Raw genomic sequence first — 25,796 nt, forward strand, 5'->3', positions numbered from 1 at the left:
GCTACGACCGACTGAAAAGATAAAAATGCTTGAGTTTTTCAGGTTAGCATGCCGTCTAGTAGAATTAAACCATTGTAGTTCTTCACTTTTGTATTAAACGTAGGATTGAGGCGGTGGCTGCTTTTGGTTTACTATGCGTTGTAAGGGGATGGGGAAATGGAACGTCCAGAAGAAAGTTATAGTTCCCGTTTGCATAACAGCAGAGACAAAAATGGTCGAGCACTTCCGTGTTGACTGTATATCTGTGCATGGTTGACTAATTGTTGTTTGATGGCCTGAAGTTCTTGTCACACTCTGCAAATTATCCCGACATTCAGACGTACACGTACAAAACACGAATGCTACTCTAGCATATCCAATCGATCGCACTGAAGCGATCAGCTGATGATCAGGCGGTACATTGCATACTCTGCGTAAGGCCTTTTTCACCAATTGACCGCATCGTATATTTCCCAATCCGGTTATTAAATCGTTATCAGGCGGAAACCTTCGCGAACAGTATACTGGAGAGTGTTGCGACAAGATATTTAAAAGCGGAAAACGGGCATATAAAATAGATGAGTGCAGACTAATGAAAAAGACCCCAGACCCATCTCCACCTTTTGCAAGCACGAAGAACGTAGGCATGTCAAACGAAGAACCGGAAAAAATGGTTAACGATCGAATTGTGGTGAAGGCCATCGAGCCAAAAGATGAGGAAGCCTGGAACAAACTGTGGAAGGAGTATCAGGGTTTCCAAAAAACGGTTATGCCTCCGGAAGTAGCCACCACTACCTTCGCAAGGTTTATAGACCCTACGGTCAAACTATGGGGTGCTCTAGCCTTTGACACCGAGACCGGCGATGCAATTGGCTTTGCACACTACCTGAACCATTTGACGTCGTGGCATGTCGAAGAAGTTGTCTACATGAATGACTTATATGTCACTGAACGCGCAAGAGTCAAAGGCGTAGGTAGAAAGCTCATAGAATTTGTATACAGCCGTGCCGATGAGCTCGGTACGCCTGCAGTGTACTGGGTTACAGACCATTACAATCACCGCGCACAGTTGCTGTACACCAAAGTGGCTTACAAGACAGATAAGGTTCTTTACAAGAGAAACGGATACTGAAACCGCTGTGTAATGTAGACTACTGTGTATAGAGATAACTCTAGCTTCTATAGGCTCACTTGCGAAGCTTTTTTCCCACTTTTTCCCAGTGAAATAGTTTCTTATTGGCTTTTCATAGTTTGTTCTCCGATTTAATCGCAAGCGCCGTACGGCGCAGGCACAGAATGACTTGCAGCTTAATCCAGGTGCATTTTAAGAAACTTATCTGCTGGGAAGACCCCGAAGTTCATCGTTTACAATGTGCCGTAAAGAACACATTTGAGGGTGCAATCTGGTTCGTCTTTTGCCATAATTAGTAGTGCTCATCCGTGATCCTTTAATTTACTTTTGTGATGCGATGATTTGCAGATACTATATAAGCAATGGACACCGTCCATCACCGATGAGGCTAGAACATCGTAGTGCTTTGTAAAAGAACTGTTAAAGACCCAGTACGAAAATTTTTCCATAATGGACCCTGGTATTGCTAATCATACCCTCCCCGAGGAATTTGAAGAGGTTGTCGTTCCCGAGATGCTGGAAAAGGAAGTAGGAGCCAAGGTCGATGTCAAGCCAACGCTAACCACATCTTCTCCAGCACCTTCTTACATTGAATTGATAGATCCAGGTGTGCATAACATCGAGATTTACGCAGAAATGTACAACCGCCCGATCTACCGTGTCGCATTATTCTTCTCACTTTTCCTCATTGCCTATGCTTACGGATTAGATGGTAATATCCGTTACACTTTCCAGGCGTACGCGACTTCGTCGTACTCCCAGCACTCGCTGCTATCGACCGTCAACTGTATTAAGACGGTTATTGCGGCTGTAGGCCAGATCTTCTTTGCCAGATTATCAGATATCTTCGGCAGATTTTCCATTATGATTGTCAGTATCATTTTTTATAGCATGGGGACCATCATTGAGTCGCAAGCGGTGAATATTACAAGATTTGCAGTTGGTGGTTGTTTTTACCAATTGGGTCTTACCGGTATTATTCTAATTTTGGAAGTTATTGCTTCTGACTTTTCCAACTTGAACTGGAGGTTGTTAGCCTTATTCATTCCAGCTTTACCATTTATCATCAACACCTGGATTAGCGGGAACGTAACAAGTGCCATAGATGCTAATTGGAAATGGGGTATTGGTATGTGGGCTTTTATACTGCCGCTAGCTTGTATTCCGCTTGGAATTTGTATGTTGCACATGAGGTATTTAGCAAGAAAGCATGCTAAAGATAGATTGAAGCCCGAGTTCGAAGCGCTAAACAAATTGAAGTGGAAGTCCTTTTGTATAGACATCGCATTTTGGAAATTGGATATCATTGGAATGTTATTAATTACTGTATTTTTCGGGTGTGTATTGGTTCCATTCACCTTAGCGGGTGGTTTGAAAGAGGAATGGAAAACTGCGCATATTATTGTCCCTGAAGTCATTGGTTGGGTTGTAGTGTTACCACTGTACATGCTATGGGAAATAAAGTACTCGAGACATCCATTGACACCTTGGGACTTGATTCAAGATAGAGGTATCTTTTTCGCTCTACTCATCGCATTCTTTATCAATTTTAACTGGTATATGCAAGGTGATTACATGTATACTGTACTAGTCGTTGCAGTTCATGAATCCATAAAGTCCGCTACAAGAATTACCTCCTTGTATTCATTTGTTTCTGTTATCGTTGGTACAATCCTCGGGTTCATACTGATTAAAGTTAGAAGGACTAAGCCTTTTATTATATTTGGCATTTCTTGTTGGATCGTCTCATTTGGTTTGCTGGTCCATTACCGTGGTGACTCCGGTGCTCATTCCGGTATCATTGGCTCTTTGTGTCTATTAGGTTTCGGTGCAGGTTCATTTACCTATGTGACTCAAGCTTCCATCCAAGCATCCGCTAAAACTCATGCAAGAATGGCGGTAGTAACCTCATTATACCTTGCCACTTATAATATTGGTTCTGCATTTGGTAGTTCTGTTAGCGGAGCTGTCTGGACTAATATCCTACCCAAAGAAATTTCAAAAAGAATTTCCGATCCAACCTTAGCTGCACAAGCGTACGGTTCTCCATTTACATTCATTACAACTTATACCTGGGGAACACCAGAAAGAATAGCTTTAGTCATGTCTTACCGCTATGTTCAAAAGATTTTATGTATCATAGGTTTGGTATTCTGCTTTCCTTTGTTAGGTTGCGCATTCATGTTGAGAAATCATAAACTAACAGATTCTATTGCTCTTGAAGGCAATGATCATTTGGAAAGTAAAAACACCTTTGAAATTGAGGAAAAGGAAGAAAGTTTTTTGAAAAATAAATTCTTTACGCACTTTACAAGCAGTAAAGATAGGAAAGATTAATATTATCTCACCCAAATAATTTCATACATGCACATATAGCTACTACATAGTCAAGAACATATCATAACATTTGGTATAACAGTCTTTATATCAGTCTTTGCATGGCTTTGCATCTGATGCTGGCTCTACCGACTTCTCGGCGATAAAATACCAAAAGAATTTGACGTATATACTATCCAAAGTGGATAAATATTTGAGTTCCAATGAGGTAACTAAACTAGTTTTTTAAAACCCAGCAGAAAGAAAAAATACCCTATATTTGGCAGTGCTGTCCATCAGAACCATTAACTGCATCAATAATAGTTTGGGTGCTGCTGATTATCATAATCATGAAACCAAAGCATATACAAAGATAGAAAGGAAGCCTTTCCTTCCAACTCTTCTTCTTACTAGTTAACAACAAATTTGTGTATGGCGGCAAAATGTAAGCCATAGTCGATGCCGTAGTGGCCCCAATCAGTTCAAATAATGCTCCTAAATTACATGTAGTTAATGATATACCCATGGTGATGAAGACTAGTGAAGAAGTTATAACGACGTGCTGTTTACCTGATAATTGAGTGTGTTCGTCATAATTTTTAATAAGGTTGCATTCATGTAACAAGTTACCGACAACATCTCTCAAAACAAAAATTTCCATGGGGAATGTGGTTAGCATGTTAAATCCGAAACAGAGTCTGGCTATGTTGATAGCAGTGTCTGTTCCTGGGAAACTGTTTAAAACATTGCCTTTTGTTTTTTCTTTGAAAACTGCAAATCCCGAATATCCCATTAGTGCACAGCATATTACTGAGATAATGATACTGATATGCGTTAACCTGGTAAATTTTGCCACACTTCTATTCCTCATGGAAAAGAAAATAAAACTAGTATTATGATGACAAACCAACGCAAAGGAAATGACAGAGAGACTTCTGAATATAGTAGCTTTCATGAAAAAATCAGATAACTTCAGAGAATGACCTTTCCAATCATAGGGCAGCATAGGTCCTCTAATTACCACTGTCAGTACAATTATAATCATACTTATAACGGCCAAGAAAGATGCCTTTGATAGTGCCTCTATGTTTCTCTTCATTGATAACGGAAAGGAAATGAAAGTAGTGACCATTACAATTATGACATTTCGCCTGAGCCAAAAATGTACATTACCATCGTTCTGGCTGAATATAGCTCTGAGTACGTGGGGTATCGTATCCCCAATAATTATGCAATAACCAATACATCCACCAAATGCAAATAACCCGTTTGTAAATAGAATCAGCAATTTCCCTTTTTTACCCATTACATGTTCGACCGTACCCTGGTATGTTCTCTTGCCAGCAAGAGTCAAGTTAATGACAATAAGTCTTAACGTCCAATCAACTATAAATCCGAGGGCTACGTATGATAATAGCCCGCCTAATATACCAGCATTTTTGATCGCGAACGGCTGAGTAATTATTCCGGCACCAAGAATAGAGTTTGCTAGATTCATAAAAGCCATTCTCATACTAGACTTTTTATCGTTTTCTCGAAGTACATCATTAACCAGAGTATCATCCATGTCAGGAGTAATGATATTCAAAGAGTTCTGCCCTTGGCTTCCGTCATCGGAGTCGTTATCAGTTGTGCCTGGAAAAGGAAAATTTGTCAATTCAAACTCCGTTCTAAGCTCTTTGTTTTCTAATTTAGAATACTCACCTAACTCAGACATTATCGGAACATGTATATCTGTTAGATTCTGGTCGAGATATTCTTTAATGGTTTAGTGTATGTTGCGCTTACTACTTTTTGGCGTTTTTGCCTATTTCACTATTTACATATCGTGAAAATGACATTTGGTTCTAGGTTCGGGTGACGTGAAGATAACGAAAAATGAGTAAAAATTATCTTCTAATTATACATTAGTATTAGCGTGAAAATGTACACATATACATATATATATATATATATATATACTTGAAGGTCTGAAGGAGTTTCAAATGCTTCTACTCCGTCTGCTTTCTTTTCGGGAGCAAGATTGTTGTGGTGAATCATCGATAAAAATAAATATACTGAGATTATAGTAAGCTCATTGATCCCTTAAACTTTCTTTTCGGTGTATGACTTATGAGGGTGAGAATGCGAAATGGCGTGGAAATGTGATCAAAGGTAATAAAACGTCATATCTATGCTACAACATTCCAAAATTTGTCCCAAAAAGTCTTTGGTTCATGATCTTCCCATACAATTGCCTCAATGTCTCTTCTATCGGAATCGATGTCGACATCTCCAATCTTCCAAATAAATCTGCATCTGAATATGCATTGAAATAAGATCCAAACAGCTAAGAACAGGAAAATAGAGATATAGGCGGCAGCAAAGCTAACACCATTGAATTTTGGTGCAAAAGCCGTGAAACCTTGAATAATGATAATGATCGTCATAAATGTGGCCGCATAATAAGCCAAGCCGGGCATTAATTTAGCTTTAAATGGTAACTCGTCACGAGAGATGCCACGGTATTTCAAAGCTTGCATAAATCTGATGTGCGAGATTGAGATAAATAACCATGCAAAAAAGCCTGCAACACCAGTGATATTTAATAGCCATTCGAAAACTTTGTCACCACCAGTAGATGTCTCCATGTAAGCCAAAGCGCCAAATGCAGCAGTAACGAAAACTGCAATGTATGGAACACCACCTTTGGTGGTCCTTGACAGGAATTTAGGAGCCAACTTGTTCTTTGATAGACCAAATAAAATACGGGAACCAACGTAAATATTTGAATTTGCGGCAGAAATAATGGTTGTTAAGATAACAGCGTTGAAGATATGTGGCAAAACCTTTGTACCAGAGTTCTCAATAGCAATAATAAAGGGAGAAGTAGAAACGTAGGAAGTAGATTGTGTTAGTTTAGGGTCATTGTATGGAACTAAAAGTCCAATGAATAATAGAGAGCCAATGTAGAAGGTTAAGATACGGAAAACAACTTTTTTGATGGCTCTTGGAACGGATTTTCTGGGGTTTGCAGCTTCACCAGCAGTGATACCAACTAGTTCAGTACCTTGAAATGTGAAGGCAGCGTTAATCAAAGAGGAAACCCAACCTAAGAACCTCCCTTCGTTTTTATCCTTAGATATTATACCTGGACCCCAGGCACCTGGGTTTCTCCAATAACGGAATCCAACTGGGCCGGTAACCCCAGCACCACAAACCATACAAAAACAGTATATTAGAAACCCGATAATGGCTAAAACTTTGATGGAAGCGACCCAGAACTCGAATTCACCGTAATATTTGACAGGGAACAAGTTCATTATTGTGATAATTACCCAAAAAATACTAATCCATGCCGCCAGTGGAACTTTGTACGTCCAAAATTGAATGACTTGGCCAACTACACTAAGTTCCAGGGCAAAAGTGATTGCCCAAGAAAACCAATACATGTAACCATTGGCCGCACCAAATGCTGGAGAAAGGAATCTTTGTGAGAAAACTGTGAAAGAGGATGTAACAGGGATGAATGTAGCCATTTCACCCAAGGACTGCGTGACAGAATATGCCAAAGAACCCATAAATAAATATGATATAAGAGCGCCCACTGGGCCGGCGTTGGTCAGAGGTGTGGATAAACCAATGAAAAGACCTGTACCAATAGTACCACCAAGGGCAATCATACCAATATGTCTTTGCTTAAGCTCTCTCTTCACTTCAGCGTTCTGTACTTCTCCTTCATCTTCATCACCTATGCCATCCTCCATAGAGAACGTATCCTCGCCATTTACTCTCGTCGGGAAAGAGCGCAATGGATACAATTCTTTACTTTTCTCATCTTTCAATGGTATTGACCCACGTCTGTGGTGTGTTTGTGAAGCTTCAACGTCGTGAAAGAGGGTTGTGACCGGCTCATTGTACATATGCTTCTCCTCTATGTCGGCGTCTTCTTTTGAATTTGTCATTGCTATGCCTTTTTTTTTTTTTGTTTTTACAGGAGTTAAGAAGTCTGAAGAACTCTGAAATAAACTTTCGATTGACGACAGATTAAAAACTGGATCCAACTATAAGTATAATAGTAACTTATATATTTCTGTTCCAGATATATACGTAAAAAAAAGAAAAGGATAATTGATGTTTTTGCAAAAAGGGATTCCCTGATTCGGTTTACTCTGTTCGCAACCACTCTTCTTTCTGCTAATTTGTGCTTTATCTCGTATCATTCTCTTATCTACTTATCTTAACCTTATCGTCTTCCTCGAAATTTTCATTGATAGAGACAACTGCAAAAAAAGAAATTCAAAAAAGCCGTATGACTCACCCGGAAACCACACAGAAACCCTAGATTTCTATAGGGCAAATTTCAGGGTTATACTAAAAGATATATTATTGACCTTGGTTATTCTTCAAGTTCGCCCTATTGAAAATTCGGACACTTTAGGGTTTGGAATCTGTTAAAGATATAAGTAAATATGATGATAAAGAAATAGGTTTAATTTATACGCACTTGCCAGTAAGTGATTGATATTGCAGAAGTAACATGAATACGGTTCTGTGGCCTTTGCTGTTTGCCGTTATTTTATTTCTTTTTTTTGTTTTTTTTCTTTTTTTCAGCACTATCAAGGCTAATAAGGGACAAGAGTTCTTACTCAGTGTGAACGTGTTCTAAATAAGTTCTTGTTCTAATTAATTGTAACTATTTTTATGCATTTCTTGTAAGAGGAACTGGAGTAATCGTATCTCGGAAATACATAGAGGTGCGTATTCATAATGGGCCCTCTATCACTTGTTGCCTGTATCTCCGAATAGGACTGATAAGTGATAAAAAAAAAGAAAACTGGGTTAGCTTGAAGCGACTTTCTTTCTCTACTAAAGGGAATGGTCAGATCATCAGGCCAACGGCAAATGCTAAGCTATTTCCAAGGGTTTGTGCCCATACACACAATATTTTACTCCGTGTTCCATCCTACAGAAGGTTCTAAGATTAAATACGAGTTTCCGCCAAATAATTTGAAAAATCATGGTATTAATTTCAACACATTTAAAAACTACATCATACCGAAGCCTATATTATGCCACAAGTTGATCACTTTTAAGTATGGTACATATAGGATTGTATGTTATCCTGTGACAATCAATTCTCCAATATATGCTAGGAATTTTTTTAGTTTTAATTTTGTATTTGTATTCCCATATGATTGTGAGACGTCTCCCTACGAACCAGCTATTACTAGGCTGGGCAAAATGTTCAAAGTTCTTGAAGAACAAAATCAATTGCTATCCAAATCGGAAAGAGATCCAGTTTTCTTCGATTTGAAGGTGTTGGAAAACTCCACAACAACACCCTCCACTGCAGGTCCTTCATCCACGCCAAATCCTAGTAGTAACACCACACCAACTCATCCTACATCCGAAAAGGATACAAAGGATATGAGAAGCAGCAGATACAGTGACCTTATCAAGGATTTGGGCCTTCCGCAATCCGCATTTTCCATACAAGATTTATTGATGAGAATTTTCCAAGACCTGAATAACTATTCCGAATGCCTCATACCAATTGATGAGGGAAATGCAGTAGACATAAAGATTTTTCCGCTGTTGAGACCACCGACAACTTGTGTCTCATTAGAAGATGTGCCCCTGTCGTCTGTAAATTTGAAGAAGATTATTGATGTCAACTGGGATCCAACCATGATGAGTATAGTCCCTTACATTGATGGCTTAAACAGCATTGCCAAAATTTCTAAACTAAGCAACAGTGATCCTGGCCTAGTGATAGAGTGCATACGTCACTTAATATACTATAAGTGTGTTACATTATCAGATATTTTCCAATTTTCTAACATATACGCTCCTTCTTCATTAATTAGGAATTTTTTGACTGATCCACTAATGGCTAGTGACTGTCAATCTTATGTTACGTTCCCAGAAGTGTCTAAAATATCGAACTTGCCCTTAAACAAAAGTCTGGGTTCAGGTGACCAAGACTCACCATCATTTTCTGTACGAAGAAAATCCAAATCATCTAGCATACCGTCAAACCCGGATTCTAGAACTACATCTTTTAGTTCTACCAGTAGAGTTTCTCAAAACTCCTCCTTAAATTCCTCTTTTTCATCAATTTATAAAGACTGGAGGCAATCACAAACCTCCTGCTCGAGTTCAAATATTCATGTCATCAACAATCGTAACCGATTCCTACCAACAAGATCATGCCTATTTGACCTTTATAGGTCACTTTCACAAGGTCAAACGCTGAAAACATGGTATGAGTCGAAATATATGATTTTAAAAGAAAATAACATTGATATAAGAAGGTTCATAACGTTTGGCCTGGAAAAACGTATCATTTACAGGTGCTACTCTTTTCCTGTAATGATAAATGCAGGTTCACGTGAACCAAAAGAAATGACACCAATAATAACAAAAGATTTAGTGAATAATGATAAGTTACTTGAAAAAAGAAATCACAATCATTTGCTTTCAGCCACAGGGTCTAGAAATACGGCACAATCCGGCAACTTGAAACCAGAAAGACCATCAAAGGTTTCATTTGAAATGCAAAGGGTAAGTTCGTTGGCAACAGGCAAAAGTACTATGCCGAAACTCAGCGACGAAGAAGAAGGTATTCTTGAAGAGTCTATTAGGAATGCCGAAACATTTGATAAAATTTGCGTTTTACTGAGCAAGCCTAAATTAGAAGTCGAAAGCTACCTAAACGAATTAGGAGAATTTAAGGTAATTAATAGCTGAGTTAAAATTAGAGAAATTCATTGTCCATCAAAATGTTTTTTTTTTTTTTTAATATTACAACTTATTTCCGTAAATAAAGATAGTACACACGAATCCAAACGTTTATATAGTTAGCTCTGTGAAAATTTGATTTAGGTTCATCTCTTGGTGTGTTTGGTAGAGGTGGTTTCACACCCTTCTCTTCTGTCTTGCCTTCTAATGAATAACTGAGTATTCTTTACATACTTTGTTTTTATTAACCACTAGTTTGAATATATATTCGACTGAAAGGCAATATCAACTATTCAATCTTTAACATTTTTCTCGAGCCCTCATTGTCCACATTTTCACTGGATTTGTTTTCATCTTCAATTGCATGCTTTTTGGGCGATATTACACTTTGCACTGAATTGCTATTTATGTTTGATAACCTTAACGGCATTTTCTTACTTAGATTTGGTATTTCCTTCAATATGTTCTCGATCATTTCGTCTTTGGTAGCGTTTTCCTTGTTACCATAGTTTTTCATTATGTTTTCAATCGTATTATAGATATCATCCACATTAGTTATATGAGAGTGTGTTGATGTTATCGAATTTTTAATGTTATCTTTCAACATGTTATGCTTGTTAATAAGCTGCTCAAATTGATCATTAAATTTGGTATTGTTCTTCAAAAGGGATATAGCGTTCTCCGATTCTTCCACTTGTCCTTTCATGACTGAAATAGACTCATTCATCGAATTTGATGATGTATCAACAGTACTCTTGATTTGCGATAGCGTCGCTGCCATGCTATTATAGAATTCGTTATTCATGGAGTCACAATCATTTATCAGATCAAATGAATTTTCCCATTTAACGCGCTTGGGTTCAAACAGATCCATTTCTTGATCAATAACCGCGCTGGTTGCAGTTGTCAGATTCTGCATTATTAGTTTTTTATTTTCGTCAAGGTGGTCATTTAGGACCTTTTTAAAGTTCTCAACAAACTCGTTTGTTCTCTTCTCAATATTTTCATAAGTAGAATCCACATGACGATTCAGTAATTCTTGATGGTTATTCTTGAAAAAATGGTTTTTTAAGTACTGTTTCATGTTGTTATTTTCTTCGCTAATATCAGAAAGATTCTCGGCTATATTTTTATAAAATTTTTGGAAATCTACTCTTATTATGTCGATTTTCTCAATAACAACATTGAAGAATTTAGGAGATTCGTTTAAAATTTTCTTCACACAGTCTTTGTACATTAGTTCAGCTTTTTCTTGCATGGTTCTCATAAGAGTCAGTACTTCATTTTTGATCATATCAAGATTTGGTTGGATATTAGTCTCTTGAAGAATACTTTCCTGTTGCATAGTGTTTAATTGTAAAAACAGTGTAGATTTCAATTTTTTAATTTCTTTAGTAATATGCATTTCAAACTTTTGATTAAGGTCAAGTTCTCTTTTTTTGTAATCATGTAGGGCCATTTGCATTACCTCAGTCAACTTCTGTAGTTTGTTATTAAAATCGGATATTTCAATTTCAGTTTTATGCTGTTTATCTAGTTGTGCCCTTAAATGATCTATGGTAGTTTTCAATGATTCTATTTGGCAATTTTGAGATTGAATAGTTTCTTTTGACTTCAATTTATCTTTTACTAGCAATGCATTTTTCGATGTCAAACTTTCAATTTCTCTTTTACATTCTTGAACTTCATTTTTATAACTTTCTAAATCACTGTTCAAATTTTTGTAGTGATCTTGGCTCATATATATTCCTTCTTTGGACTTTGTAGAGAGTAAATCGGATTTAATCTTTGCTAATTCCATAGTTATATTTTTAACCAAAATATCCTTCATTATAAATGAACCCAGTTGCGGCTTGTTCTTAATGTTTTTAGCCTTCGAAGCATACTCTAATGTACTGCAGGTTTCTTCAGAAGTTACCTTTGCAGGCGATATAGTAGCAATTAGTGCGGTTTTCGTATTACCACCCAGGGAATCTTGAAGCAGGCGGGTCAATTTCGATTCACGGAAAGGTATATGGCCGCTTTTATCTACGAGTGCGTTTATGACCCTGCCCAGCGTCAATAGACTTTGGTTGATTGAACCAGCTTCTTTGGCACGTTGATTTAATGCTCCGGATCTGTTGATGTTTTCTGAACCAGCTAAATCCACAAGATTCATTTTGGAAATTCTAAATAGTTCATCCTGATGCTTCTTATACAAAGTGATTGTAAAAATGGTATGAGATCTACTGGAAAAATCGTTCATTTTAGTGGACGCTACTTGCCTATGCTTTAAGCCTTTTTGTAATAGGTTTAGCCCCTCCATAGCATTTGTTATGTGAAATTCTTGCAAATTCTGGATGTATATACCATTAGTTTGGTCATTTGGAGCCATCGAACTTCTTTGACCGTTATTTGTGTTGGTGTTACTAGAAGCATTATTAGTGGTAGAGCCAGAGTTAGAGGAAGAGTTGTTCCTGGAATTCACTGCCTGTTGTTGTTGATACTGTTGCTTGATGGTATTCGGCAGTGATTTTGTCCTTAACCTTTTTCTTAATAGAGCAGCTTTAGGTGTTAGATCATTTAATGACCTCGGAGAACTGTTCCTAGAATTACTCCTGGAACTACTAGCACTGTTGCTAGTGGTATTATTTGCTGTGCTTGAATCAAAAATCCTCAATTTTTTCATAAATTGGCCGTCAAAGCCAGTATTACTAGAGCCGTTGCTATTGCTGTCCAAGAGGTCCTTCAATTCTTCGTTGTAGAGTTCAATGAACGAACATTTTACTACGTAATCGTTCTGTTGTAGTTCCAATGTGTCAAACAACTTCAAAAGAACCCTCGGTATAATTCCTGCTGCATCGCTCAATTCACCATTATATAACTTTTCGTCGCCCGTCATTGTATATGTTTTACCTGTTGACGTCATACCATATACCAGTACGGTGCAATTGTAACCTTTAATGAAATCCTGGAATAATGGGCCCGCCACTTCATCAAAAATTAGATCCTGGGAAGCGCCGGGACCGAAGACTTTGTCCACTGTGTATCTCTTGGCATTCATTTGAGCAGTTATACCGGTATCTCCCGTCGTGTTAATGGAAATTTCTTTAGAACCTGTAATATCTGGAACATTTACCACAACGGAGCTTTTCATACTAATTTCCCTTTCATTCCTTCCTCTGCATCGCACAGCTACAGTGATGTTCAGTTCCTCATTAGGAACAGTGTGACATCCAACCTGAGAGTTGCCATTTTTACTGATGCTGTTGGAGCTTCTATCTTGACCCGTATTTTGGTTTTCCGCTGGCATCAAACAAATTCTTTCTTGTTGTATTTTTTGCGCTTTTATATACTTTTTATTACTTTTTCCTTTGAATTGCTTGCTTCTGTATCTATACTCAACGTTACTTTCTGGCCATACCATAAGTTCTACACCCGCTGTTGAGAAGCGGGTCACAAAGGAAGTCTTTAGATGATGTTATTGTTGCGGCCTTGTTTGTTTGTTTTGTTTATTTCGCGTACCTAATACATCGTCACCACACACGAAAACGAAAACATTTGATCAGATAAGTGATCTGCAAATAAGATATAATAAAAGTAACAGTTATTTATTTAATTAAAAACGCAAATATGTAGTAATACGTGGGACATATAAATTTCATGAATTAAAAAAAAAAAATGAAATTCAGATTGAAAATAATGGGGATATAAAAAAAGTGGACAAACGATAGTGAAGAGGGACTCCGACTTGTAACCTCGAGACGCCTAAGGAAAGAAAAAGAAAAAAAAAAGCAGCTGAAATTTTTCTAAATGAAGAATTAAATAATATTCAATTTATCAAGAATATCTCTCACTTGATCAAAGATTAAATCGGTCTTTGATCCAATGAATTCATCCATGTTCAATTCTTGCTTGAAACCAGATGAATGGGACTTTTTGGTATCATTCCAGAAAGCGGACAAATCTTGACCACCACCGTTGTAGATTAAAACATTTGGAGTGTCTTCAGGGATATCGAACAAAATGTCCTTTGTACTGTAATGAATTAGCTTCTTTTTCAATTGCTGAGGAGTCAAAGAATCCTGGCCCAATTCGAAAAATTCACTATCAGAACCTGGTTGCAAAGACAAAAAGTAGGTCAACAAACCAGCAACGTGAGGGGAAGCCATTGAGGTACCCGATAAAGTGGCGGTGGCGTCATCACTTCCAATGTAGGTGGACAAAATGTTTAAACCTGGGGCGAAAACGTCGACACACTTACCCCAGTTGGAAAAGTAGGCTCTGTCATCGCTCAACGTGGAAGCTCCGACGGTGATGGCCTTGTCAGCAGAAGCTGGGGAGGTATTACAAGCGTCTTGGTTTTCGTTACCAGCAGCCACGGCAAAGTGAATACCGACTTCAACGGCTGCATTAACAGCCAAGTCCAAAGCTGGGGACTTGCCACCACCAAGCGACATATTGGCTGTGGAACCTTTGAACCCCTTTTTCTTTTCTTGGGCTTCTTTTTGGTGCGCCTTTGCGGCATATTCGACACCTTTGACGACATCAGACATGGTACCAGACCCGTTTGATCTCAAGACTTTCACCGCAACAACGTTGGCATTTTTAGCGACACCGTAGTGTTTGGAAGCGATAGTACCGGCACAGTGGGTACCGTGGCCGTTACCGTCGAGATCTTCGTCGTTAAGTGGGATGGTTTTCCCCCAAATGGCTCTCTTTTCGAAGTCCTTGTGGTTGATGTTGACACCCGTGTCAATAACATAGGACGTGACACCGCGACCGGCATCATCATCGTAGAGATACTTGTTGAAGGACCCCAGGTTGAGGCGCTCTCTGTGGGAAATACGGGCCAACCCCCATGGGGCGCTATTTTGAGTGTCAAATTCTGTAGCCTCGACAATAGAGTCTCTCTCAACAAAGTCTACTAATGGGTTTTGACGTATCAAGTCGACAATCTCTTGGGTGAAGTAACCGATGTAACCGGAGAAAAGATTATCGATGTTGAATGAGTCCTGGATACCGCCAGCCTCAGAGGTGGACAAGGAGGTGTCTTTAGTAGAAATGAAGAAAGCGTCTTCGGCAGATAAGTTCTCTACGGATTGAAGTTGTGCCTGCTGGACGTTTTCCTTGTGGAAATCGATCTCTTCTTGAGGGGCACCTCTCTTGAAGACTATAATGTAGCGGTTGGGGATGATCTTGGAGATCGCGTCTGGGTTGAATTGTGCAGTGGACACGAGAGGAGCCAGCCTGTTGTGGTGCCTCCCTTTCTCCAACGTCTTTTCGTGGTGCTTCTTGCCCTTGACTTTCTTACCTTTCATCTTCTTCTCCTCCACCTTATTTTCGTGGCAGCCACCCTTATGGTGAGGCTTCTTCTTCTTATCATCATTATCATCATCATTGGAACTTTCATGCTTAGGCTTCATGCCCTTTCCTCCCTCGTGGGCGCTCCCATGAGAGCCACTTGCACGTTTACCGTTGAATTCCGGAGACTCCTTGTCTTGGCCCTTGCGGCCCTTCTTATGGAACTTTCCATGTTCTTTATCTTCAGAGTCAGATGGCTCCTCATCATCGTCCTTAGTGAATTCCACTTTTCTGGGTCTCTCGTGGTGATCTTCCTTGTTAATCAGTTCGTGGTGGTCGGCGGCATTTTCAAGATTTGGGATGACCAAAGCAGCAGAGATGCTCCCTAGGGCACCGAGTGTAAATAGAGTATTTTCTAACTTCATCTTTGCTTGTTAGAATTAGGTTTAGTTTGTTTTTTTATTGGCGATGAAGCTAATTGGACTCTTAAGTTTGTATGGGAAGAACTCCAATATAACGGGACGTAACATTGGCCCCCTTTTATATTCATCGCGCTCTTTATCGCGGGTGTGTTTGCCCCCGCCACTCCCGCAGTCCTGGCGTGATAAGCCACTGCAGTGGCATTACTGAGCCCAAATTTTGCTTTTTCAACAAGTCACCTAAATTTCCAAAGCCGAAAGCCCTGCTACTCTGCTAACCCGGAGCGTTTAAAGTCCACGGACATTTCCCAGCCCTCGTTTTTTCTCCTCCCGGGACCCCGGGCATAAGTGCATAGTAGGCACAGACCTGATCTGTCGGGTGCAGTTTAAAAAAGTCTTGGCAAAATTTTTTATTTATCACACTACTGTGCTATATAGAGTATATGTAATTTTTAACTATTGGTATATGTGTCCGTGACCTCGTAGTTAGTGGCTGATTTGTCGGGTGCAATGCAGTGTTCAAAAAGCCTCTTAAAAGGCGAGCAGACGTATTCGGCTCCTTTGAATTGGCACTCCCATTGCACAAGCTCTTTCAGCCGGCAGTTGGTTTGTGAGTCAAGCGTTGCTAACGGTGCGAGCGCTTGGTCCCTAGTGCGGATGGTGGTTGGAGGCGCCATGAGGGTTGATTGTCTTATCTGCGATAGATGAGTCTTTCTTTCCTTCTCTTTTCCCCTTTTCTCCCCCCCTGTTTCTCGTCCATCTCTATCTGTCTATCTGTCTTATCTACTGTTAGTTTTTTTTTCGCTTTCACGATACCGCATTACGTACTGCGCTGCGGAAGTGTGGATGAGTGGCATATACACTCTTCTGCAGAGGATTTTCGTACACAACGGTGTGTGTGTGCTGTGAAGCTGTCTGCTTCCTTACTTGGCTGTTTGCTTGCTTGTGCGTCATGGTCACTTTTGTTAGAAGTGAGCCGCATAAAATGGCATGTCGGCACAGCCTACAGTTAAAAATTAAGCATATCTGACTGTTTATCTGTTTATCTGTTTATACACGGTGAACTGTCACGAGAACCCTTACTTGCACGATTAGCAGATTGTTCAGAGAGCCTCGCTCGTTGAAGTTCTTCTATATGCCAGCGTGTTTCATGTAGCAGGAAACGTTGCTCTATTTATATCTTTTCTGACATTTTGCGTCGTCGGGAAAAAAAAGATTAAGTAAGAACAAAAAACCGTTAATGGTTTCAGCAATCGAGACAAGTACAAGGACCAAGGCAAAGGTCAGCAGTAAGCTTAGAGACGATGAAGGTTGATTACGAGCAATTGTGCAAACTCTACGATGACACGTGCCGCACAAAGAATGTGCAGTTCAGTTACGGTACGGCCGGATTCAGAACGCTGGCCAAGAATTTGGATACGGTGATGTTCAGTACTGGTATACTGGCGGTTCTCAGGTCGCTGAAGCTTCAGGGTCAGTATGTGGGGGTGATGATCACGGCGTCGCACAACCCATACCAGGACAACGGGGTCAAGATCGTGGAACCAGACGGATCGATGCTTTTGGCCACATGGGAGCCATATGCCATGCAGTTGGCCAATGCGGCCTCTTTTGCCACTAATTTTGAAGAATTTCGTGTTGAGTTGGCCAAGCTGATTGAACACGAAAAGATTGATTTGAATACAACCGTCGTGCCTCACATCGTGGTTGGGAGAGACTCTAGGGAAAGTAGTCCATACTTGCTGCGCTGCTTGACTTCCTCCATGGCCAGCGTCTTCCACGCGCAAGTTTTGGACCTAGGCTGTGTCACTACGCCTCAATTGCATTACATTACTGATTTGTCCAACAGGCGGAAACTGGAAGGAGACACAGCGCCAGTTGCCACAGAACAGGACTACTATTCGTTCTTTATAGGAGCCTTCAACGAGCTCTTCGCCACGTATCAGCTGGAGAAGAGGCTGTCTGTCCCAAAATTGTTCATAGACACAGCCAATGGTATCGGTGGTCCACAGTTGAAAAAACTACTGGCCTCCGAAGATTGGGACGTGCCAGCGGAGCAAGTTGAGGTAATCAACGACAGGTCCGATGTTCCAGAACTGTTGAATTTTGAATGCGGTGCGGATTATGTGAAGACTAACCAGAGATTACCCAAGGGTCTTTCTCCATCCTCGTTTGATTCGCTATATTGCTCCTTTGATGGTGACGCAGACAGGGTTGTGTTCTACTATGTCGACTCAGGATCAAAATTTCATTTGTTGGATGGTGACAAAATTTCCACTTTGTTTGCAAAGTTCTTGTCTAAACAACTAGAATTGGCACACCTAGAACATTCTTTGAAGATTGGTGTTGTGCAAACTGCCTATGCAAACGGCAGTTCCACCGCTTACATAAAAAATACGTTGCACTGTCCCGTGTCTTGCACTAAGACAGGTGTTAAACACTTGCATCATGAAGCTGCCACTCAGTACGATATTGGCATTTATTTCGAAGCAAATGGACATGGTACGATTATATTCAGCGAAAAATTTCATCGAACTATCAAATCTGAATTATCCAAGTCCAAGTTAAATGGTGATACGTTAGCTTTGAGAACTTTGAAGTGTTTCTCTGAATTGATTAATCAGACCGTGGGAGATGCTATTTCAGACATGCTTGCTGTCCTTGCTACTTTGGCGATTTTGAAAATGTCGCCAATGGATTGGGATGAAGAGTATACTGATTTGCCCAACAAGCTGGTTAAGTGCATCGTTCCTGATAGGTCAATTTTCCAAACCACGGACCAGGAAAGAAAATTGCTCAATCCAGTGGGGTTGCAAGACAAGATAGATCTTGTGGTAGCCAAGTATCCCATGGGAAGAAGCTTTGTCAGAGCCAGTGGTACGGAGGATGCGGTGAGGGTTTATGCGGAATGTAAGGACTCCTCTAAGTTAGGTCAATTTTGTGACGAAGTGGTGGAGCACGTTAAGGCATCTGCTTGAAAGCATTATTCGATGTATAGTATAGCTATTTAGATATACAGAGAGATAAATGAAAGAGAAAAAATATTGGTATCAATCAACGTTTGTTACAGGCTTAGACTTTGGTTTGGTAATTGAAATTCATGGTAGTGGAAATAAACAAAATTTTCCTCTTCAATTTTTTTCGTCGTTTCGCTCTGCAATCGAAAATCAAATAATCTTCATAAAAGAAATCACTTTCAATAAATGAACTTCTCACTACCATAATGGATGATGTGGCCGATTCGAAAGCAATACGGTTGATTAACACGGAAACCCCGAGTGATAAGTCACCAAAAAAAATTCTCTTTACGATGAATGTTCCGAATTTGTTCTCCTCTTTACAGTTTTCGTTGGAAAGGTATTTATATGTAATTTCCTTCAGAATTCTCTTGTTTTCTATGTTGGCATTGTCGAGATGAACCTGTTTCAGTATGGCATTGGGAAAAAGTGTAGCTTGTAACTTTAAAACTTGATCATGCAGTGTTGCAGCTAAATTATCCAGAGTAAAAATTTCCTCTTTGGAGTAAATGCCTAGCAAGTTTTTCAGCTGACTACTCCAACCTCGCCTGGCCCTGTGCTTTCTACTTACACAATCTTTGTGATTTGGTGGTAAGGTTTTTGGAAAATGAGGAAGAGTATCTAGTTGTTGGGTAATGTTTCTTTCCAAGAATGATATTTTTTTCATTATGACGTCAATTTCTTTAGAATAAGCCGAGAACTGTACAGTTTTAAAACCCTTTCTGTTGTCATTCCTCTGAATCCCATCATTTGCCATTTAATTTTCAATTTAGTTACTAGTCAATTTTCTTTTTCGCCTTTTGTATTCCATAATATGAATATAAGCTTGGGCTTGCCGATTTTCTCCGCTTAATATTAAGCCTACGCATGATGTAGGTTACATTTTGAAGGGTTTCTTTTAACTTCCTTACTTATTTATATATGTATGAACCTACACAAGGCATTTTACCCTTATTTCTTCCCGCAACATTTGATAAAAAGTGGAAGACGTTTGTGATTGTTATTATCGCCCCAATTTTCTCCTTTTTTTCTTTTCCTTCAACGTCAATCAATTGCACATTCAGCCGATTGGCTTTCTTAGCGCAGGATAGGGTGTCGGGGATACCTGTGGGAAGTTAGTGACACTTTTTTTTCCACTCTCTTCATGGAATCCCCGGACGGCAGCCGCCCGTCCCAATTTTGGCAAAATTGACATCCTAACTGCACGAATTCTCATCGCGTATCAGAACTCTTGAGCCTTCAGTTTTACTACTCAATGCTCTGATTTATCTATATATACATAAATGAAAATAATACGTGCGCATTTATAAGACAAAAAGTTAGAATTCTGACCACGATTGCATGCTGTAGATAATTGTCGTGTTCATTCTCTCTTTAACGGCGCCTCAAGAAGAATATAAAATAATTGCTCTTGCAGTCTCAATGAGTCGGTATGTTCAAAGTGGTGCCCAACATTTACTAATATTGGACTGCGGTACAAAATCGGCGGCTAAACTGTCTACCGATAAAATACTCTTGATTTATAAGAATGAAAAAGAAAACAAAAAGGGATGACCCCTGAAAAAGTTTGTTTTCTTTACCCTTTTTTATGTTAAATTTTACATTTATTACCGTTTACGTCAATCGCAATATACAGGTGGGGCATTGTTATTTGATTTCATAATCTGGTGAGAACGTTATCACGCGGATTATTTAGTTTTTTTAAACCATGTGCGAAGAAATTCTCATATATTGTAGGCATTTCTGACTCAAACTTCTGCTGCTTAAAATAGCTGTTTTCACCTTTTTTTTCCTCTTGTTCTATTTGACATGCTCCCTTTCTTCCTCGGTCCTTTCAACCATTTCCATGCTCCTGTAGGCTCAGGAGCAGAGCGAGGAAAAAACTTCCCTACAGAAAGCTTTCATGTTTTTAACCGGTTTCCTTTCAGCTTTTTCTTTTGGAGTAATCTAGAAAGATTAGGTCATTTGTTCAGTCTATTTGATACTTGATGAGTAGCTCGTCTGTTCTGTTCAAAATAACAATTTGTGAGGTGTACGGATGTTTTCACTGGCATTCGTCGACATGACAAAGACAAACCTTGAAAATAATAATGGAGAATAACTAGAAAGACGTTACTATGCCTCTAATACTTCTGCCTCTCTTATCTCTCCTATCAATTGTGGTTAGCCTAGTAGTCACCAAATAGCAAATTACCAATCAACTATGGAAAACCAAGAGAAACCGCTTTCTGTAGACGAGGAGTACGATTTATGGAAATCCAATGTTCCATTAATGTATGACTTTGTTAGCGAGACACGTTTAACATGGCCATCTTTAACCGTCCAATGGCTCCCTACTCCTGTTCAAGAATTAGATGGTGGCTTTATTAAACAAGAATTAATCATCGGTACGCACACTTCTGGTGAAGAAGAAAACTATTTGAAATTCGCAGAAATTAATCTACCAAAGGAAATTCTTAGTAATGAAGACCCACAAGAAGAAGCAGGAGAGGAGTATCAGTCCTCTCTACCTGCTCCTAGGTCAAATATAAGGATTACCGCTAAATATGAGCACGAAGAAGAAATCACTAGAGCCCGATATATGCCTCAAGACCCTAATATTGTCGCCACAATAAATGGGCAAGGCACAGTTTTCCTCTATTCTCGCTCAGAAGGTCTTCAGTCAACACTAAAATTTCATAAGGATAACGGTTATGCTTTATCATTTAGCACTTTGGTCAAAGGGCGATTGCTTTCCGGCTCAGATGATCATACAGTCGCTCTCTGGGAAGTGGGGAGTGGCGGTGACCCTACAAAACCAGTACGAACTTGGAATGATTTACATTCTGATATTATTAATGATAATAAATGGCACAACTTCAATAAAGATCTATTCGGCACTGTTTCAGAAGATTCTCTCTTAAAAATAAATGACGTCAGGGCAAACAATACTACGATCGATACTGTGAAATGCCCGCAACCTTTCAACACATTAGCATTTAGTCATCATTCCTCAAACCTCCTTGCGGCCGCAGGTATGGACTCGTATGTTTATCTATATGATCTAAGAAACATGAAGGAACCATTACACCATATGTCGGGTCATGAAGATGCAGTGAACAATTTGGAATTTTCAACCCATGTTGACGGTGTAGTTGTATCCAGCGGGTCAGACAATAGATTGATGATGTGGGATTTGAAACAAATTGGAGCAGAACAAACACCTGATGACGCGGAAGACGGCGTTCCTGAATTGATCATGGTCCACGCAGGTCACAGAAGTTCAGTGAATGATTTTGATTTGAACCCTCAAATACCTTGGTTGGTAGCAAGTGCTGAAGAAGAAAATATTTTACAAGTTTGGAAGTGTTCCCATAGTCTACCCATCGTGGGAGGTCCACCAAAGGTGAACAAGGATATAATAAGCTAATATATAGTTTTTTTATTGTTTCTTTGGCGAAAAGGCGTAATTAAACAAAGATCAACATACATAATCCGATTTTGAGGAGTGATAAAATATACTTAGATTATTCCTTATCCATTACAGTTTGCTTTTTTGAAGATAGCCAATTGATGAAATCAATAAAAATGTTAGGTCCACATTTTCCTTTTTGCATCCACTCTTTGGTAGTTGCAGTATACAAGTCAATCAATTCGTCAAGCTTGTCGTTACCACCGATTTCAACGTATAACTTACTCAAAAACAGTGAGCTGGTTGAGCACATTGAATAAAACACTGCAGCATGCTGACCTGGCTTAGAAGTCAGCATCAGCTTGTGTGTTTTTTTCAACAAATCCATAAGCTCGATGTCTTTGTTCATGTCTTTGAATGCAGTTACTTTTATCTTGAATATTTTACCCTTCAACAATTTAGAAATTTTGTCGGCAAGTGGCCTATCAAGAGTTTCATTGACACATTTCAGCATTGGGATAATAAAATAAACGAGCTTGCTTAATGAGCCTCCTAAATTGTTGGAATGTTCACTTTTATTAGCAAGAGTCAATTTTTCACAATATTTGACGTAAACGGCTAACATGTCGACAACTCTATGCTTGAACGAGATAACGTTTTCCCTAGATTGTTTTACCTCAAATTTCCTCTGGTTTCCAGTAGATATGCTTGATAATGCTTCCTTACGACGTTTGAAAATTTCGGATAACTGATCATCTAATTCCATCATTTTTTCATCATCCATAGACTCCTCATCTTCATCGTCTCCACCGTCGTCAGAAAGCCCTTCGAGTTGGTCTAAGTCAACTTCCCCTTTATCATTAACTATGTTATCGGGTAAATTTAACGCCTTCACTAAGGCGCTAGTGGCCTCTTTATCAATATTCAAAATATCTTCATTTGCCTCGTCTTCTTCATCTTTTTCATCAGCATCATCGCTATCACTCTCACTTTCACTTTCACTTTCACTACCAGTTTTCGATTCGTCTTCACTGGCATCATTTTCTTCCTTAATTTCTTCAAATTCTTCTTCTCCTTCGAATAGCTGGGCAAAACCTTGCTTGTTTTCTCTCGCTTTTAAAATATCTAATAAAATTTGCAATTCTTCCAAACCAACTTCTTCAATAAACTGCTGCCAGATTATTAAACTCAATTTCCTGAGTAAGGCCTTCTTTTGGGCTAAAAGTGATAGTAAGATTTCAGTGATGCCTACCATTGAGTTATTCTCGTGTTTGGAAAATTCGCAAAGTTCTTCGATCACAGAAATAGAATCGGTGTCACCTGCATATAATTGTACTAAGCACATAGATAACAACGTGCTTAGACCCCAAGATTGAGCAGTTCTTGATCTGCAAACTTTACTCAAGCAAGATATAGCTTCGTTTTTTATATTTTCTAAATTTTCGTCCAGTGGATTGATTAAATCTCCTACATGAGAATTTTCAATGTCCAGTATTAACTTTAATGTCAGATATTGCCATGAGTTTATTTCAGGATCTTTGCAACGTATTTCTTTGTTTATTGTCAACTCTCCCAGGATGGAATAAAGTCTTTCCTTGGCTAATTCGTGTAGCTGTTCTAACTTCAGATCATCTGATGTATGTTTGAAGAAAGCCATATATACGATGGGTCTCAACACGGGCTTCATTATGTCCATGTCATTGATTTCGACTTTGTGTGCACGAACTATATGAAGGATGGAATCAAGAGCAAAAAGGGTATGAGATAAAACTCCCTTTTTATCTTGTAACTGTAGAAAAAACACATCGAGTAATTGGGCAAGAACAGTAGAAGGTAATTCTTTAATTGCAATAAGTTTGGAAACGGTGCCAGATTTTGTTAACTTATCAAAGTTTATGGAACCGTGAGGACCAAATAACATTGCATTTAAACAAGGTACTAGTCTGTTTGCAGAATCTTCTTCACAAGCCTTCACTATGGAGTCTAAAGTTAACTGGGAAATCTTATTTAAAACTCTTTGTGAATCTATTGATTGGTTGATCAATGTTCTCATAACGTTTTGGCTGAAGCAAAACCCGATGTACGAGCCAGGAACTGCCTTGAAAGCCGCGTCGATTATTAGAAAGCCTAAATATTTTCTTTCACTAGAAGCTTTCTCATTGAAAAATGATTCGTCCACGGCCATTTTCCAAAACTCTGGAAATTGAATTGAATTCTGAACCTTTTTATTGTTGGTTTTCTTCCTTTTCTTCGAAATATGACTAGTGTTCTCTAATTTTCCATTACCAAACAACGGTAGCAGAACACTCCAAACAAAATGCAGCCTAGGGTTCCAATTCGTGTTTTTTTGTTTTTTCGTCTCTTTTAAACCTCCATTGGCATCCGGAATTACAGAAGAGTTTCTCAATACTTTTGTTAAAAGGGGCAGATTTCCTCTTGCCAGAGGGTCGTTATCCTTCCAACCTGGATTTTTCAAATCCAACACCGAGGGAATTAGACTTTCATCACCTTCATATTTCAGCAACAAATAAGTTGACAGTCCCTCATTTGTCAGAGTCAGGTCATATTTATCATATATCAGAAGAATTTTTTCAGCGGAACTTTCATCCATAAAAGGTAGCAGCATTTTCATAGTCTGGAAAAGGGTAAAAAAGCATGGTTCTTTGATCCAGTTTTTCTTCAGGGCCAGATCAATTAGCTGTTCCGTGAATCGAATGAAAAACTCGGTGTTTCCTTTTTCCAAATCTTTAACAAATATTTCTGAGAATAAAGGTTCATTTAGTAGAGATTTCAAGCCAAATAACTTCCCAAATAAAATTCCACGCTCATCTTTGCCCTTCATGGATTTTTTTGTTCCCTCATTGACATTAACGTTCAAAATGGTTGATAAGGTGCTCAAGAACTCGTTCGTTGATTCTAAACCTTTTGGTCGTTGACCTGGTGGCATATTAACAGCTAAATTGATTACTTCCGTCAAACATAAAGAAAATCCTAACCTCGCGCTATTTCTGTCAGACGACAAACCCTTGATTAAACGATTCAATACATAAGACCATTCTTCTGCATCGTCGGGCAAATCTAATGCGGATAAGTCCTTTATTAATGCGACAGCTGCATGTAGACGCTCTTCTCGAAGATCAGAAGCTAGTTTAAAAAAAAGGTCTCTGTTGACTTTCCCTGTCATTTTTTTTGTGGACAAAAAGATGCACTTGTGGAAAGAATCACCCTTGTTAATGGATACCCGATTCAAACTTCGAATTAAGTGCAAACCGCAGCCTCAGATTAATGTTAAATTGCCCTCTAAGGCAATTCTGGCCATCGCAATAAAATTTTTCGTGTTATTCACGCTTTAAAGGCCGGGTAAAATGATAGCGTCCGTTGATTTTGAAGACTATTACTTTTGCGGATATTTTATGTCCGGTCTATCATATTTACCAATGCAAAATAATATTTTGATAGTTTTTACCGCAGAGGCAGCCAGTAAGTTGGGAAGTTGCTCAGACCCATAGATACATACGCAGGAAAGGTTTTGTTTT

The 25,796-nt window shown here is 39.0% G+C and overlaps 14 protein-coding genes across 14 annotated transcripts; 6 read left to right on the forward strand and 8 right to left on the reverse strand.

The window, feature by feature from the left end:
- Nucleotides 1-93: 93 nt before the first annotated feature.
- On the reverse strand, nucleotides 94-681 carry YEL067C (uncharacterized protein; the record flags this gene model as incomplete). Its single annotated transcript, NM_001178882.1, has 1 exon — nucleotides 94-681. One exon carries the CDS (start codon nucleotides 679-681, stop codon nucleotides 94-96), a length of 588 nt encoding a protein of 195 aa, NP_010847.1.
- Nucleotides 626-1,111, forward strand: HPA3 (D-amino-acid N-acetyltransferase; the record flags this gene model as incomplete). The annotated part of the gene is made up of 1 exon (NM_001178881.2): nucleotides 626-1,111. The coding sequence occupies one exon, from the start codon at nucleotides 626-628 to the stop codon at nucleotides 1,109-1,111; it is 486 nt and encodes a 161-aa protein (NP_010848.2).
- A 450-nt stretch (nucleotides 1,112-1,561) lies between these two features.
- SIT1 (siderophore transporter) lies at nucleotides 1,562-3,448 on the forward strand (the record flags this gene model as incomplete). Its single annotated transcript, NM_001178880.3, has 1 exon — nucleotides 1,562-3,448. The coding sequence occupies one exon, from the start codon at nucleotides 1,562-1,564 to the stop codon at nucleotides 3,446-3,448; it is 1,887 nt and encodes a 628-aa protein (NP_010849.3).
- Nucleotides 3,449-3,701: 253 nt separating this feature from the next.
- On the reverse strand, nucleotides 3,702-5,144 carry AVT2 (Avt2p; the record flags this gene model as incomplete). Its single annotated transcript, NM_001178879.1, has 1 exon — nucleotides 3,702-5,144. One exon carries the CDS (start codon nucleotides 5,142-5,144, stop codon nucleotides 3,702-3,704), a length of 1,443 nt encoding a protein of 480 aa, NP_010850.1.
- A 454-nt stretch (nucleotides 5,145-5,598) lies between these two features.
- On the reverse strand, nucleotides 5,599-7,371 carry CAN1 (arginine permease CAN1; the record flags this gene model as incomplete). Its single annotated transcript, NM_001178878.1, has 1 exon — nucleotides 5,599-7,371. The coding sequence occupies one exon, from the start codon at nucleotides 7,369-7,371 to the stop codon at nucleotides 5,599-5,601; it is 1,773 nt and encodes a 590-aa protein (NP_010851.1).
- A 940-nt stretch (nucleotides 7,372-8,311) lies between these two features.
- On the forward strand, nucleotides 8,312-10,159 carry NPR2 (nitrogen permease regulating protein NPR2; the record flags this gene model as incomplete). The annotated part of the gene is made up of 1 exon (NM_001178877.3): nucleotides 8,312-10,159. The coding sequence occupies one exon, from the start codon at nucleotides 8,312-8,314 to the stop codon at nucleotides 10,157-10,159; it is 1,848 nt and encodes a 615-aa protein (NP_010852.4).
- Nucleotides 10,160-10,439: 280 nt separating this feature from the next.
- Nucleotides 10,440-13,442, reverse strand: CIN8 (kinesin motor protein CIN8; the record flags this gene model as incomplete). The annotated part of the gene is made up of 1 exon (NM_001178876.1): nucleotides 10,440-13,442. The coding sequence occupies one exon, from the start codon at nucleotides 13,440-13,442 to the stop codon at nucleotides 10,440-10,442; it is 3,003 nt and encodes a 1,000-aa protein (NP_010853.2).
- Nucleotides 13,443-13,950: 508 nt separating this feature from the next.
- On the reverse strand, nucleotides 13,951-15,858 carry PRB1 (proteinase B; the record flags this gene model as incomplete). The annotated part of the gene is made up of 1 exon (NM_001178875.1): nucleotides 13,951-15,858. One exon carries the CDS (start codon nucleotides 15,856-15,858, stop codon nucleotides 13,951-13,953), a length of 1,908 nt encoding a protein of 635 aa, NP_010854.1.
- Nucleotides 15,859-16,304: 446 nt separating this feature from the next.
- Nucleotides 16,305-16,529, reverse strand: SOM1 (Som1p; the record flags this gene model as incomplete). The annotated part of the gene is made up of 1 exon (NM_001180854.3): nucleotides 16,305-16,529. The coding sequence occupies one exon, from the start codon at nucleotides 16,527-16,529 to the stop codon at nucleotides 16,305-16,307; it is 225 nt and encodes a 74-aa protein (NP_058154.3).
- A 27-nt stretch (nucleotides 16,530-16,556) lies between these two features.
- Nucleotides 16,557-16,865, forward strand: HHY1 (Hhy1p; the record flags this gene model as incomplete). Its single annotated transcript, NM_001395033.1, has 1 exon — nucleotides 16,557-16,865. The coding sequence occupies one exon, from the start codon at nucleotides 16,557-16,559 to the stop codon at nucleotides 16,863-16,865; it is 309 nt and encodes a 102-aa protein (NP_001381963.1).
- Nucleotides 16,866-17,156: 291 nt separating this feature from the next.
- Nucleotides 17,157-18,830, forward strand: PCM1 (phosphoacetylglucosamine mutase PCM1; the record flags this gene model as incomplete). Its single annotated transcript, NM_001178873.1, has 1 exon — nucleotides 17,157-18,830. One exon carries the CDS (start codon nucleotides 17,157-17,159, stop codon nucleotides 18,828-18,830), a length of 1,674 nt encoding a protein of 557 aa, NP_010856.1.
- A 94-nt stretch (nucleotides 18,831-18,924) lies between these two features.
- SDD1 (Sdd1p) lies at nucleotides 18,925-19,626 on the reverse strand (the record flags this gene model as incomplete). The annotated part of the gene is made up of 1 exon (NM_001178872.1): nucleotides 18,925-19,626. One exon carries the CDS (start codon nucleotides 19,624-19,626, stop codon nucleotides 18,925-18,927), a length of 702 nt encoding a protein of 233 aa, NP_010857.1.
- Nucleotides 19,627-21,072: 1,446 nt separating this feature from the next.
- On the forward strand, nucleotides 21,073-22,278 carry HAT2 (Hat2p; the record flags this gene model as incomplete). Its single annotated transcript, NM_001178871.3, has 1 exon — nucleotides 21,073-22,278. One exon carries the CDS (start codon nucleotides 21,073-21,075, stop codon nucleotides 22,276-22,278), a length of 1,206 nt encoding a protein of 401 aa, NP_010858.3.
- A 97-nt stretch (nucleotides 22,279-22,375) lies between these two features.
- On the reverse strand, nucleotides 22,376-25,444 carry POL5 (DNA-directed DNA polymerase; the record flags this gene model as incomplete). The annotated part of the gene is made up of 1 exon (NM_001178870.1): nucleotides 22,376-25,444. The coding sequence occupies one exon, from the start codon at nucleotides 25,442-25,444 to the stop codon at nucleotides 22,376-22,378; it is 3,069 nt and encodes a 1,022-aa protein (NP_010859.1).
- Nucleotides 25,445-25,796: the final 352 nt, after the last annotated feature.

Source organism: Saccharomyces cerevisiae, chromosome V, assembly GCF_000146045.2.
Source record: "Saccharomyces cerevisiae S288C chromosome V, complete sequence".
NCBI classification, from domain to species: domain Eukaryota; kingdom Fungi; phylum Ascomycota; class Saccharomycetes; order Saccharomycetales; family Saccharomycetaceae; genus Saccharomyces; species Saccharomyces cerevisiae.